This window comes from Emys orbicularis, chromosome 1 (genome assembly GCF_028017835.1).
Source record: "Emys orbicularis isolate rEmyOrb1 chromosome 1, rEmyOrb1.hap1, whole genome shotgun sequence".
NCBI lineage: Eukaryota > Metazoa > Chordata > Testudines > Emydidae > Emys > Emys orbicularis.
This window is the reverse complement of record NC_088683.1, coordinates 334,413,276-334,426,783: the sequence shown is the minus strand read 5'-3', so window position 1 is coordinate 334,426,783 and position 13,508 is coordinate 334,413,276. Positions and strand designations below refer to the sequence as shown.

At 39.7% G+C, this 13,508-nt stretch overlaps 1 protein-coding gene across 2 annotated transcripts in view; it reads left to right on the top strand.

The window, feature by feature from the left end:
- The window catches only part of GRIA4 (glutamate ionotropic receptor AMPA type subunit 4), a 289,331-nt gene extending 279,684 nt beyond the window's left edge, over nucleotides 1–9,647 (top strand). For both annotated transcript variants that reach the window (XM_065405354.1, XM_065405361.1), the window contains exons 15-16: nucleotides 951–1,085; nucleotides 9,483–9,647. In XM_065405354.1, coding sequence (XP_065261426.1) covers nucleotides 951–1,085; nucleotides 9,483–9,647 — 300 coding nt within the window. The remainder of the gene's footprint in view (nucleotides 1–950; nucleotides 1,086–9,482) is intronic.
- The last annotated feature ends 3,861 nt before the right edge of the window (nucleotides 9,648–13,508 follow it).

Genomic DNA, 13,508 nt, shown 5'->3' with positions numbered 1-13,508 from the left:
CAATGTAGTATGTAAAAGTCCAATTCTGAATAAATCCTTAGTCTAGAGACTTGTGCTGAAAAATTATGCACATCATTTTCAAACCCTAAAATACCAGACTCATTAAGATTTTTGCCAGAACCAGACTGAAATGTACAATAAATATTTGCTCTTTTAAACCCATTAAGGGGAACATATATAAAATAACACCTACTTAAGAATTCTTCACTAAAAGGGATAAGTATTGTTTTCTACATTATTATAAATACTTAGAACTAACTTCTAGTCATAAATTAATTTATCATTAAATAATTCTATTAATAGAATTTTGAATGTAAAAAATCCATTACCATGGTTCCAAAAAGATATAAAATAAAGTAAAAATAAATAAACAGCAGTGGCTAAGGTAGTATGGGATATATTTTATGTTAATGAAATGTGTTTTTGCTTTAATTAAGAAAGACAGCTTAAGTGTCACATACTTTAAGTATTTATTTAATTAGCTGAAAGCCAGGCTGGCTGAGTCTTTATATCGATGCATATCAAAAGTGAACACTATGTGTTAATAAAATTATGCGGAGTCCCATTTGACGTAAATGGATTTTTGGATTAGAAAGCTTTTAAACGACCATCAAATAAATCTAGTTTCATATTGCTATTAAAATTTTCATTAAATAGAGGTAGATAGATCATTGTTTAAAGTTATAAGTAATGGTAGTACCATTTCACAGCTGTTAGCGAGTGACTGATTACATCCTAAAGTAATGATTTCCATGTTTGCCAGGAAGAAATGGCGCTTAATATATATTTATAAATTCAGATAGGCCGATTTTTTGTGAAGAACTGTGTAAATGACTGTCAGTTAATTTCAGTTAAACCTCTTTTATGTATGTTTTCAGTGTATAATGTGTAGCTTTTGAGCTCCCAGTGTCTGACGTCAGTGGTTAACTCTACCGATTCTGTTTCCTCAGGACAAGACGAGTGCCTTGAGTCTCAGCAACGTTGCTGGAGTCTTCTACATTCTGGTTGGAGGCTTGGGCTTGGCCATGCTGGTGGCTTTGATAGAATTCTGTTACAAGTCCAGGGCAGAGGCGAAGCGAATGAAGGTGGCAAAGAGTGCACAGACTTTTAATCCAACTTCCTCGCAGAATACCCAGAATTTAGCAACATATAGAGAAGGTTACAACGTATATGGAACCGAAAGTGTTAAAATTTAGGGGTAGGACTTAGGGCCTACTACAGTGAGTGGGTGATGCATCTTGTAATGCAGTGTCGTGACCTGTCTGTCCAGTGGTGGTAATGCTTGCTTCTCAACAGAGCTTTATATTTTGGAAAACTTCAGTGCAAAGTGGTTCCGTTTTTTTGGCTGCAGATGTACAGTATACTACTCTATGTTGCTAATAGACATCTGCATTGCAAATGCTTTTTTAATATGTAAAGAATATCTTCTCTTCTTTAAAAAAAACAGTTTGGTCTTACTGTATCAGTTGGGACATTACAGCTATTTGACATTTTAGATACTAAAGCAAAAATAGAGTCTTTCTGTAGAGGGAGCTGCAGCTTGTTTGGGTTACTTGGCTGGCCTATTTTTCTGAGGGCTTTTATTATTATTGATTTACTATTTATTAGCCCTGTTTGTAGATTTTTATAGGGATTATAATCAAGATTGGGTTAGGCAGCACCTCAGTAAGCCATAGTCAAAGCTTTAGGGAGAGCAAGCACTGTGATATGATTCTAAATGTGATTCATCTTTTTTCCCTACCCTCCACCCCTCTCCCTTGATGAATGGAATTGGATGCTATTTTAGCATAGCATTTGTTTAGTAAGTCCTGCCTTGGGTCAACCCTTGTCCCATTGCAATAACTATAAATAATGCCAATATTGCTAATGGAGTTTAGAGATTCACATCAGTTTCCAGCAGACTAAGACTGACTTCCCCTTTATCCTGCTGAGGAGCAATAGCTTTTAGATGTAAATGTAGTGATTTCAGTGACTGAAATGTTAATGGTGTTTAGCCTATTATGATATAGCACGACGAAGTAGGTGTGCGTGGGTGGTTTACTAATATAGTGAAAGAGCTGGTCTCTGCAGTGTGAACCTGGCTATCTAACTACTCCTGAGATCAGCACTAAATCCTTTTTAAATGGCATATAATAACAAATGGAACTTGTATATTATTAATATTAATATTATTATTATTATTATTATTATTATTATTATTATTATATAGTGTCCAAGGTATACTAGATGCTTTATAAATTAATATGCAGGTAGGATTGCTGCCTCCTAGTTGTTGCAGTCTAGAACTCTCAGTCCCATTCCATTAGCAAACCAGATTATTCCAATTTTGACAAAATGTTCTAAGCTAGATTCTTCTGGAATCATAGAACTATGATGAGTATGAAACTTAAGTAAAGGGGTGTGAGAAGTAGATTTGGAATTTAAATTTTATTTTGCCACCTAGAAAGATTTAAAAGGAAAGAATTGTAGATAAAATTATTATTATTTTTATTTATTATTTATATAGCGCTGGAGCGCACGGCGCTGTACAATAGGTGAAGTGTGCCAAACAAATAACAGTTCCCTGTCCCGAGGAGCTTACAGTCTAAAGGCACAGCCGGTACAATACAGAACAATACAATACAGAACAAACACAGAATGAACACAGAATGGTGTATGGTCATTATAGCTGGAACGCTTCAAGGAATAGGTGGGTTCTCAGGGGTGTTTTCAAGAAGGTGAGGGAGGGGGCTTGGCATACATTGATTGGGAAACTTTTCCAAGCATAACATTTGTTTGTAGATTTCTTAGTGTTCCCATTTATTATTCTATATACACGCAGACATTTCCTTGCTATATTTTAATCGTAACAGGAGCCTAGTTTCCCAATGATTCAAAAGTGATTTATGCACCTAACTCTCATTAGTGAGAATGTGAGTCATGCACATTAATCCATAAACACAGAAAGGAGATCAATCCTTTAATACAAATCCAAATGTTGATAACAATCTAGATTTGACTGTCCAGGTTACTTCAATGTGGCAAAACCACTGTGCCCAACATTAACAGCTGCTGTTAGATCAGAAGGCTAAGTAGTAGATGCCAAGGTGACCCCAACTGTTTAGGGTAATGTTCATTAACCCTGTGACACCAGGAGTTAGGATTTCCAGATGCCAACATCAAACACTGTACAAGGCTCAATGCCAACTCCCAGAACTAAAGGTTTAAAAAAAAATCATGTTGTGAATGTAATTAGACAAAATGCAGATGAAAAGCTTTTTACCCCTGCATTCCCGAGTGGTTTGCCCAACACTGAGCATGTTCTCAAGCTATTGCAGGGAACAAGGGTGTGCATGTCAAATAGGTAAGCAATGTATTATAATTATAATAATAATAATAATTAATAATTAATATAATAATACATGCAATTGTTAGTTCTTTTTAAAATGGGAATAATGAAAATTCATTTCAGGGACTTATAGGTGAAGTTACACACCATTAACTGTATTGTTGTTACTTAACACAACAGTACACCATGCAGGAGTAATCACACCGGTACCATATTCCTAATCAAACTCACAAAGCAGGATGCACCCAAAATGTATTCTTAAAAAATCCCAGCTCCCACCCAAATACTGACCTGGCCCAAAGTCACTTAGCATGTGCAATATGGCCGGATAATGCAACAGGCGGTATGACTACTCCACTGGTAGAATTTATTTAAATCCTTGTTTTCCATTTTTTCCCCCCTAAACAAACAAAACCAGAATTAGAACTCATCAAATTTTTTTGAAAGAAATTTCTTCTTAGTCGAAAATGTTCTTTTTTCAAAAATGAATAGGTCACCATTTTTTCCAAGTATTTAGGTTTTTTAGAATTTTTTTGCAACATTTCTATCAATTTTTAATTGAAACTGTCATTGAAACAATAGCATTTATTTTCTCATTTACTGAAAACTTGGGTTTACATAAATTAATTTTGCTAACCTTTTTGATAATGATTTCAATAATATTTAGCTACTTAAAACTATGTTAAATCCCAAAAAAATGAAAAACTTTTTGAACCCTATGAAAAACACCCTCATAGTTTCAATATTTTTCAACTAGCTTATTCTGCTCGGGATATTTAATATAATACTTGCCTAAGAATTTTTATCAAGTTCGTATGTATTTTAAACATTTCTCAAACAGAATATGTTTATACCTAGACGACCATTGAGGCTAGTTGAGATCATTGAACTCTTTGGTAAAATATTATTATTCCATCACCCAATTACACATTCCTAATGAGAATGTCTGTTAAGTGTTAGCAGCCTACAGCCTATGACTATGATTACATACATTTCCACGGCTCAGATTCTCTCCCGGAGAGAGCAGTCATACATGTGTTCACTATTCATTTCAGAACCTCATCTGTGCTCATTTAACCAAAAGTAAGTAGATCACATTAGGACGATGGCCTGCCAATATATTAAAAAACAAACCCTCCATGGAAGTTATATGAGGTAAATGCCTGCATGAAAACCCAGGACATTTCCATTTTTAAGCCAATATAAAATATCTAAATTGTGACTGTTCTAAAATATATGAATTAAAAAGGGGGAAGATCTTACACCACCTTAGCTGTGAGCCAGAGAGTCTGAATATGTAGGGCTAGATTGTGTCTCTGGGTTACAGCCATTAGTAAGAGGCGACGTGTTGCTGTGCCACTGCAGGGGCAGCACAAGGAGGGAACTGTGGTTTAGGGACCCAAAATTCCCTTGCTCCTTCGCGGTGGCTCCCTTGGGCATTAATTTTCTACTGGCCTATACCAGCACCAAACTGCCACCCTGATACACCAGCTACCTGCACTGGTGGGTACATGGGGGGGCCAGGGTGGAGTCAATGCTCCACCTTCCCCACCCCGAGCTATACAAGAGACCAGGCACACGGAGTCCCTTACCCTTCCACACCTGGAGCCAAGGTAACCCGGTTGCCCTTGTAAGGGACTAATGGGGGTGGAGTAACTCTTTCTAGCCCTAACTTCCCTATATGGGCATAAAGTCATGTGAAGATCCAGCCCCTGAGAATTTACATTTTTACACACTTTGGTGTTTATTGGCATCTTATGTACTTATCTGCATTTTGTACTAACTCCTGGATGCTGCGAGTATGACAATACAAATAGCTCCCTCGTGTCAAGGGTTAATGACATCAGGGTGCTTGTGAGGGTGCAGGCAAAAGGGATGTCTCTCAAGATCCAAGTTGTTGCTCACCAAATAGAAATTGAGGGGGTGGGATAGGAGGGAAGAAATATAATTTTCAACTCTTCCTTCCCATCATCTCTTCCTTAGTGGGCTGTCAACCTGTGAATGTCCTGAAGATCTGGATCCTGGTTCAAGTGCCTCTCTCTCTCTCTCTCTCTCTCTCTCCCCAACCCCATACTTTTGGTTAATCTAATCACTTATTATACAAGTGGCCAAATGCTACAGCAGGCATAGGCAACTTTTCGCAGCATCTTTATTGCATTAATTTTGCACTTTCCATTTTCAGTTTCATGTCCAAATTAGAAAATGGGGTGCACAGTTTGCCTTTAATATTTTTGGAAAGGAAATGACCATATTGCCCAGATACTACTAATAGTCAGGGCTGTGTAAGAACCTGGATGGAATAAAATATCCACCCCATATTAAAGGTCCAATGCTCCAAGATGCTGAATGTTGTCGACTTCCATTTAAGTCAATGGGAGTAGGGCACTCAGCATCTCACAGGAGACACAACACCTTGTAGGGTCAACACCTTAAAGAGAGACTTTCAGACACACAGTCTCAGGATTTAACTGCAGTCTTCTTATTTACTGTTCATGTTTTTTATATTTTTTTCTTATTACTTTTGCTACAATAATTACCAGGGCTTCTTCCCTCCCAGCCCAGTTTCTCCTCCTAATTGATTCTGCAGTCAAGCCATGATGTTGAATTTGTGACAACACAATCAAGAGAGGATTAGCCCTTCACTGTACCTGTGTTTTTAACTATGATATGATTCAGAAGCTGCACTAGTTTCCTTGCTCAATGGTCTCCTCATGGTGATGAACAAATGTCTCGTACCATACTGATTTCATTAGCTATTTCAGCTGTTTCCCATTAGGAGTTGTTGGTCCATCTTTGGTCTCTAGTGGGAAAGGACACTTTTTTTCAGAAGCTTTGTTCTTCCATTCTAATCTCGGAAATTGTTCATCATCCCCAAGGGCCTAGGAATCCACTAGGTTCTATTTTGTTACCCTTCCTGTTCAAAGTGTATGTGAGGGGCTAGAAAAAACAGTGAGATGGTTTGGGCCACAAAATCATTGGTACATGTAAAATATGAAGGTGGTCCTTATGTCTTTTTTTCTTTATCCCTGGATTGTTAAGTCTCTCTGCTTCCCTATTGCATGACCATGGTAGGGTCATGGATTGGAAAACTGGCTGAAGTTCAATCCAAACAAGGTGGAGATGGTTCTGGTGGATAGGGAGATGTTTCTGGAAGACTTGTCAAGAATTATGCCAGCTCGCTCTTTTGAGAAATATGTACTCTGTTTGTCAAAGAGATTTGAAATCTAGGGCTTATTTTGGACCTTACCAGCTCCAAAAATTCCAGATATCATCAGTGGAAAGTGATGAAGAAAAAAAAGTGTTGTTTTTTCTTGCAATTGACTTAGAGAATGTTTTATTTTAGACTGGACCTCCCCATTTCTCCATGTCTTTGTCATTTCCAGAATGGACTACTGTAATGTACTCTACTTGGGGCTACCTTAAAGGACCACCTAGAAGCTTCCACTAGTGCAGAATATACAGCCCATTAATTTAGCACTATGAGCTAAATTATACCACCTTACATTATACTAGTGCTCTGCAAGCTGCAAGCTTCCTATTTGCTTCTTGGTGCAATTCTAGTTGTTGATACTCCATAAAGCTAGGCATGAGCTGGGGTCCCATGTACCTAAGAGACCATTTCTCTCTGTATATCCTACAGCTGTCATAGACCAAGGTGTTTTTGTTAACTATCCCTGGATCTGAATGCTGTGGGACTGGAGCCACTATTCTTTCAGAGGCTGGACACTGTAACTGACTGTCCTAAAAATGGCTTCACCACAGCCCAGCTTTTTGGTCTTTAGGGAATGGTATAATGCTCTTCTGTTTGCTGAGGTCCGTTCCTGAGTTAGGTAGACTACAAGGGTGTTACATTATCTAGGTTTGGTAGGGTAATTGATTGGGGATGGTGCTTTTACTTCTGGGCTCTTTATGGTGGCCCTGTAGTAGTTGTACAATTGGAGATTGTCCTTTGACAATCTCTCTCTTTCTCCCTCTCCCTCTCATGTACATATATATATATAAAATAACGTCACAAACACAGGCTTAGAACTTCACTGCTGGCTCAGGCAGAAGGAGAAGCTGGGTTAGGTGGGACAAAGCTCATATCAGCAATAATAGCAAATAAAATGCAGGAAAATACCACAGTTCATTTCCTTTGTGTAAAAATCAGTTTTAGCCATTTTTCCAATGTGAGTATCCCCCTTCTGTTCCTCTAATTTTCCAGTATGTCTCGGATTTTATCTTTGCCCCACACTTCATGGGTCACTTGTCTGTGTTATAGATAGAGCTGGTCAAAAATTAGAATTTCCATCTCATGGAAAATTCCAATATTTCAAAACTTGTTTAGAACTGTTGTAGTTTGGGTGCCTCCTGCCCAGGGCCAGCCTGAGGGATGGCCCACCCGGGCGACTGCCCAGGAGTGCCGTGGAGCAGCACAGAGGTGTACACTGCCAGTGTAGTGTCAGGAACTGCTCCCGGCTGGCAGGCAAGCACTGGTGGGGGAGCGCCCAGATTTCTTCCTGCTTCCTCCCAGTGGAGGAACATGGGGGGGGGAGGGGAAGCAGTGATGCACAGATACTGCTCCCAACCCAACGTTCCTCCACACACCCATAGGAGGCTGTGAGGGGAGGAGTGAGGAGCAACACCAAGCACTCTGTGCATCCATGTTACTTTCCCTACCTGTGCTGTGCTGTGAGGTGAGTTTCAGAAGCTGCTGCTCTCCTGCCTGCCCCTTACACAGCCCAGGTGGGGAAAGTGACCTGGATGCAGGGAGCCCTAATGCCACTCCTTGCTCCCCCCCTTATACCCCTCTTAGGGGTGCGTGGAGAAACAGCGGTTCAAGGGGGGAGCGAGCAGCAATGCCAGCTGCTCCGTGCATCCAGGTCAGTTTCCCTTTATGTGAGCGCAGGAGGGGGGTACAGGGATTAGGAGTGAAGGGGCACAGTGCAGGGGTCAGGGCGAATGGTGGGGAGCCTGGGGAGCCCATGGGGGCCAGGGGCAATGGGGGGACAAAATACAATTTCACCCAGGGTGCCATTTTCCCTAAGGCTCCTGCCTTCATTCTCCTCTCTGGGTTGACTACATTTGCCATTACGCATCAAGGTCATGGGAATCTCACGGTGCACCAGGCTGGTTCAACTGAAGGGGAGACCCTAGTATATCATGGGAAGTGTAATTCAGCCAGGGATCCTAACCAATAGAGGAGAAACGGGGGCATGAGGCATCCAAACTACAATTCCCATGAGGCACCCAGGCAGCTCAGCTGGGAACAAATTAATGTCATACTGACCTGAAACAAAATATTTGATTAATTTCAACAAACCAAAATGTTTCAGTTTGGGTCAACCTGATCTCACACACAATATTTTGTTCTGACTTTCCCGGAGGAAATTTTTTTAAAATGTTGGCAAAATTGAAATTTTCCGGTGGAAAATGTTGCTTTTCTGGAAACTGCAATTTCAGTCAGAAAAAGTCAATGGAAAATTTCTGATCAGCTCTGCTTATAGCCAAGTGTTTAGGAAATGAGATTTATGGAGAGCTCTCTGTGATTTGAAAATAGTAAAAAAAAATTTTTACAAATACAAGCCATACATTTCTTTAGGTTTGAACAGTGGATTAAATTTTCAAAATGAGAGTTTCCAGGTTTATAAAGTAATTTATGAGAAATTTTTATTATTTATAATTTTTAGTTGTTTATTGCTAATCAGAGTTTAGGGCCTAATCCTGCAAACCCTTTGCACATAAGTAATTTTATTCATGTGAATAAGTGCCTGCCAGGCCCCGGCTATAAAGAGTATTATTTCTCGGATTGCTGCAGAATATCAGTGTAGTGTGAAGCACTTTAGATTAAGGTATCCCCTATACTAATCAGTTGAGCAAATGGGGATTTTATACTTTGTCCATAGAATTTGTCTTTCACAAAATTTTAACAGCAGAATCTTTTGTCTGATTTATTTTCTTTCCCCAGTGTAGTTAAATGCACTTTATATATATATATATATATATATATATATATATATATATATATATATATATATATATATATATATATAAAACATGAAAAAAAATGCAGATGTCTAAAACTTGATATTTTGGTGTTTGTTGTGTCCCGGCTTATTGAGGAACAGAAATATTGTAACACTTTCTTCTCTTTTCCTTTTTTCCTGGATCCTAGCTGACCTTTTCTGAAGCCATAAGAAACAAAGCCAGATTATCCATCACAGGGAGTGTAGGAGAAAACGGCCGTGTATTAACTCCCGACTGCCCGAAGGCCGTGCACGCTGGAACTGCAATTAGACAAAGTTCAGGATTGGCTGTAATTGCATCGGACCTACCATAAAAACCAAAAAAATAATTGAGTGCCTTAATTAAACTGTGTTGGTGACTCATGGGCACACAGCACAGACTATAACGACATGGGAGTGTCATTGATGAACTAATAATTGGGCTGAGAATTGGAAAGTACGTCCAAATGCGCCAGATATCATCAGCAACAAAGTGTGCATGAGCTCAGCTCGGAAACCCAAACTCAGATTTTATATCAGGAAAATTCATAATTTAGTTTTGTTGGGGGGAGGTGGGCTGGGATGGGTATATTAACAGCAACAAATTTCACTTGAGTGGACTTAAAACTAATAAGACTTGCCAATTAGCGCATCAAACTGTGAAGAACATGCTCAGAAAGGACAACATTTTGGTCTTTATCCTGACAAAGTGGGGAAAATAGCTATAGAAGTCAATGAACATGCTAACCTGTGTCTCCAGAACATCAATATATACAATGGAAGAATATCCAGCTGTGGAAACGAATCACTAAACTGTGATAAGAAAATAATAAATATGTAAATCCTGTGAAAAAATAAAGAAATTATTTACATTTTCTTTGAAAAAAGAGGAATATTGAAACATGCTTGCTTTTTAACTGATGTAAATTCGGTAGAGGACAACACAATTCTTTTTTCTAACCATCTTAGGGAACAATTCATTGCAATAATTGATATAAAATGCCATCACTGTAACAAAATTCAGAGACTTTTTTTTATAAAAGTTGTTGGTCATCCTCTTGTTCGCTGTTACCTTCATTCTGTTACATCATTCAGTGTTTCACAGATTTGCATCTGTCTAACTAAGAAAAACAAAAAAATGTTTAGAGTACATCATCAGTCTGCAGTGTAGAATCAAAAGAGACTACGGGTCACTCATGTTACAAATATTATTTATAATCTTGTTCTGTGTAAAAAACTGTGGTTTTTGTACCCACCAAAAAGAATAAAACAACAAACGTTCTTATATTATTGACAGAGCTTGAGTTGTTTTCTGATCATTAGGATTGCCATCTGAAACAGCATAAAGAATGACTACATTGTGATTGATTTCTGCTGTGAAATTCAGAACCATATGAGATACAATCTAGGTTCTTATTACTTGCATATTTGTGAAGGGCTTTGAGATCCTTGGATCCTTGGCACCATAAAAGTGCCAAAATATTATTATTATTATTATTGTTATTAATTATTATTACTGCTCATTAGAGCTTTCATGTCTGGTATGCTAGTGGAGTGTTTCAGTGCCAGGAATTGTTGTCTGGTTAATAAATACATATGAGATGCTGTGGAGTAAAAAAGATGGTGGGAGCAATCTGCTACAGTAGTTGATCAAAACGGTTAGAATTGAAACCCTGGCTCCTGCTCTGTAGATTGGAACCCTAAACAATTTTTACTGAAAATCATAAATTGGATGTTCTTCAAACAATAGAAGATAAAATTACCCTCTGTCAATAAAACTCCATTGAAAGCCCAGCAGGCACCAATCAAATGAAAGCAAACTACTGGCCTGCCCATGAGACCAGATTCTTCTTTCCTACTGGTGAAAGGAGCTGATTCAACGCTGATTAAATCCAATGGAAGGGATCCCAATGACTGCGCTGGGCATTGGATCAGTCCCTAAATCAAAAGCAATTTTACTCAGATCAGTGAAGCAACAGTACACCAGAGTACAATCTGTGCAAGTTACATTGTCATTGGGTCCCCAAAGGCATAGCTGCTAATGTCTGTTTTTGTTTTTTTAGTGACACCTAGTGCCTGACATACAGTTATCCAAGCAGTGGCGAATTTAGAGTTAGTTGGGCCCTTGCACAGCTGCATTTTTGCCCCCCGTCCCCCTTCGGGACCCAGCCAAGAAAAAGAACATTCTCTCCTATCTTCCCGCCCCCCCATTTTTCATTCTTTTTTTCTTCATCCTCCTCCTATATTATAAGTAATGGGAAGTAAATGAAAATAAGTGCGGTACCTTGATTGGGGCAGGGGGTTGGGGTGCAGGAGGGCTGGTGGGGGGCAGGCTCTGGACTGAGGCAGGGGGTTGGGGTGTGGGAGGGGGCAGGGGGTAGCACTTACCTCGGGTGGCGTGTCTCCCAAAGCGACCAGCACACACACCCCTCCAGCAGTGGCTCCTAGGCGGGGCAGTTCCTGGCCAATGGGACCTGCAGAGTCAGTGCTTGGGGCGGGGGCAGCACGCAGAGACACACACACACACACCAGGGGCTGCAGGGACATGCCGGACGCTTCTGGGAGCGGCGTGTTGGCACCGGCCACAGCACGCAGTCAGCCTGCCTGCCTGAGCCCTGCTGAGCCGCCAGCCGGGACTTGGGGGCAGGTTGTCAGATATTTGTCCTGCATTTTGGGGGCCACCCTGTCGCTGGGAGCCCCATGCCACTGCACAGTTTGTTTCATGGTAAATCCACTCCTGTGGCCAAGAATTGAGGTACAAAATATTAGTGCACACTTTTGAAGATTTTGGCTCCACTTCTCAGTTTGTCCACCTTTAAGATGGAGATAATACTACCCAAGGGTCTAAGTAATGAGTGTAAAGCATGTTGAGATCCTTGGGAAAAGGCACCATAAAAATGTCAAATATTGCTGTGCTTGTACTTACTATTTTATTTGATGTGGAACTGAACTGAGAAAACAAGAACTTTCCGTATTTTAAAAGAGCCTTCCTTGCCCTTTGAGCAGACAGGAGATTATGGGAACCAAGAGTGTTGTTTTGCGAGATTGAATGTGAAAGATGCTGTTTATTTCATTCACAAGATCACGTTTGTTTACATATTTGCTCTAACCATGCCTGGTCCAGAATTGAATATCACTTCAGATACTGTCCTCTAGTTTTCCCCCTCACTGTTATTCCGGAGTCACTTAATAAAGTCTAAGCCCTTGCAAATATGTTGTCCCACTCCTTATTTCACTCAGGTGCAGTACCCAGCCTTCAGAATAGGGTTAAGACCAATTCTAGGACGCAATTAAGGCCAAAACGGCATATTTGTACAAAAATTACGTATCCGAAAGGGAAGTCTAGCACCGCAATAAAAACTATTTTAAATAACAGTTATATTTAAAAGGCACAATATCTATTCAATACCCTAGAATGTAAAAAAAGCTAATTATGTTACTAATAAATTTATATTTGAAATTGCATCCAAAATGGATAAACTCAGAAATGTTCATTTTTTTGCAATATCTTCATTTGAGGGGTTTTTTTCCCAACCCTAAAGAAGACCAGAAAGCTAAAGACACTCCGCCAGACAGTCAGCAGACCCAAGATTACACTCAGCACATCTGAGCGTCAGGGGAAAGGTGGCTCAAAGCCACTAACTGATCTCCCAGTCCTTGGCTGGCTGGGGCTGTTTCTGCCTCTCCTCTAGCTGCCCTTTGCATTGTGCTTAGCTGAGTGTGAGGAGCTGGTCCATTAATTTTTTTTTTTTAGTTGCTTTTACTAGAGCGTGGTTGCAGTCTGAAAAGTGAAATTGTAAAAATGGCACTGAGTGTTTGTGATTTCTGCCGCTCAATGATTTCAATATGAAATGTGCTCTGTGTGCAACCATTGCTGAGCATAACTTCCCACGGTTTGTGTCTACGATTTCATGTTTTCATAGAATTTAAGGCCAAAAGGAACCACTAGATCATCTAGTCTGATCTCCTGTATAACACAGATCATAAAATTTCACCCTGTTACTCCTGTATTGAACCTAATACCTTGTAGCTAACTAAAGCATATCTTTCAGAAAGGCACCCAGTCTTCGTGTGAAGACTTCAAGAGATGGAGAAACCACCACTTCTCTTGGTAGTTTGTTCCACTGGCTAATCCCCCTCACTGTTAGAAATATGGGCCTTATGTCTAATTTGAATTTGTCTGTCTTTAACTTGCA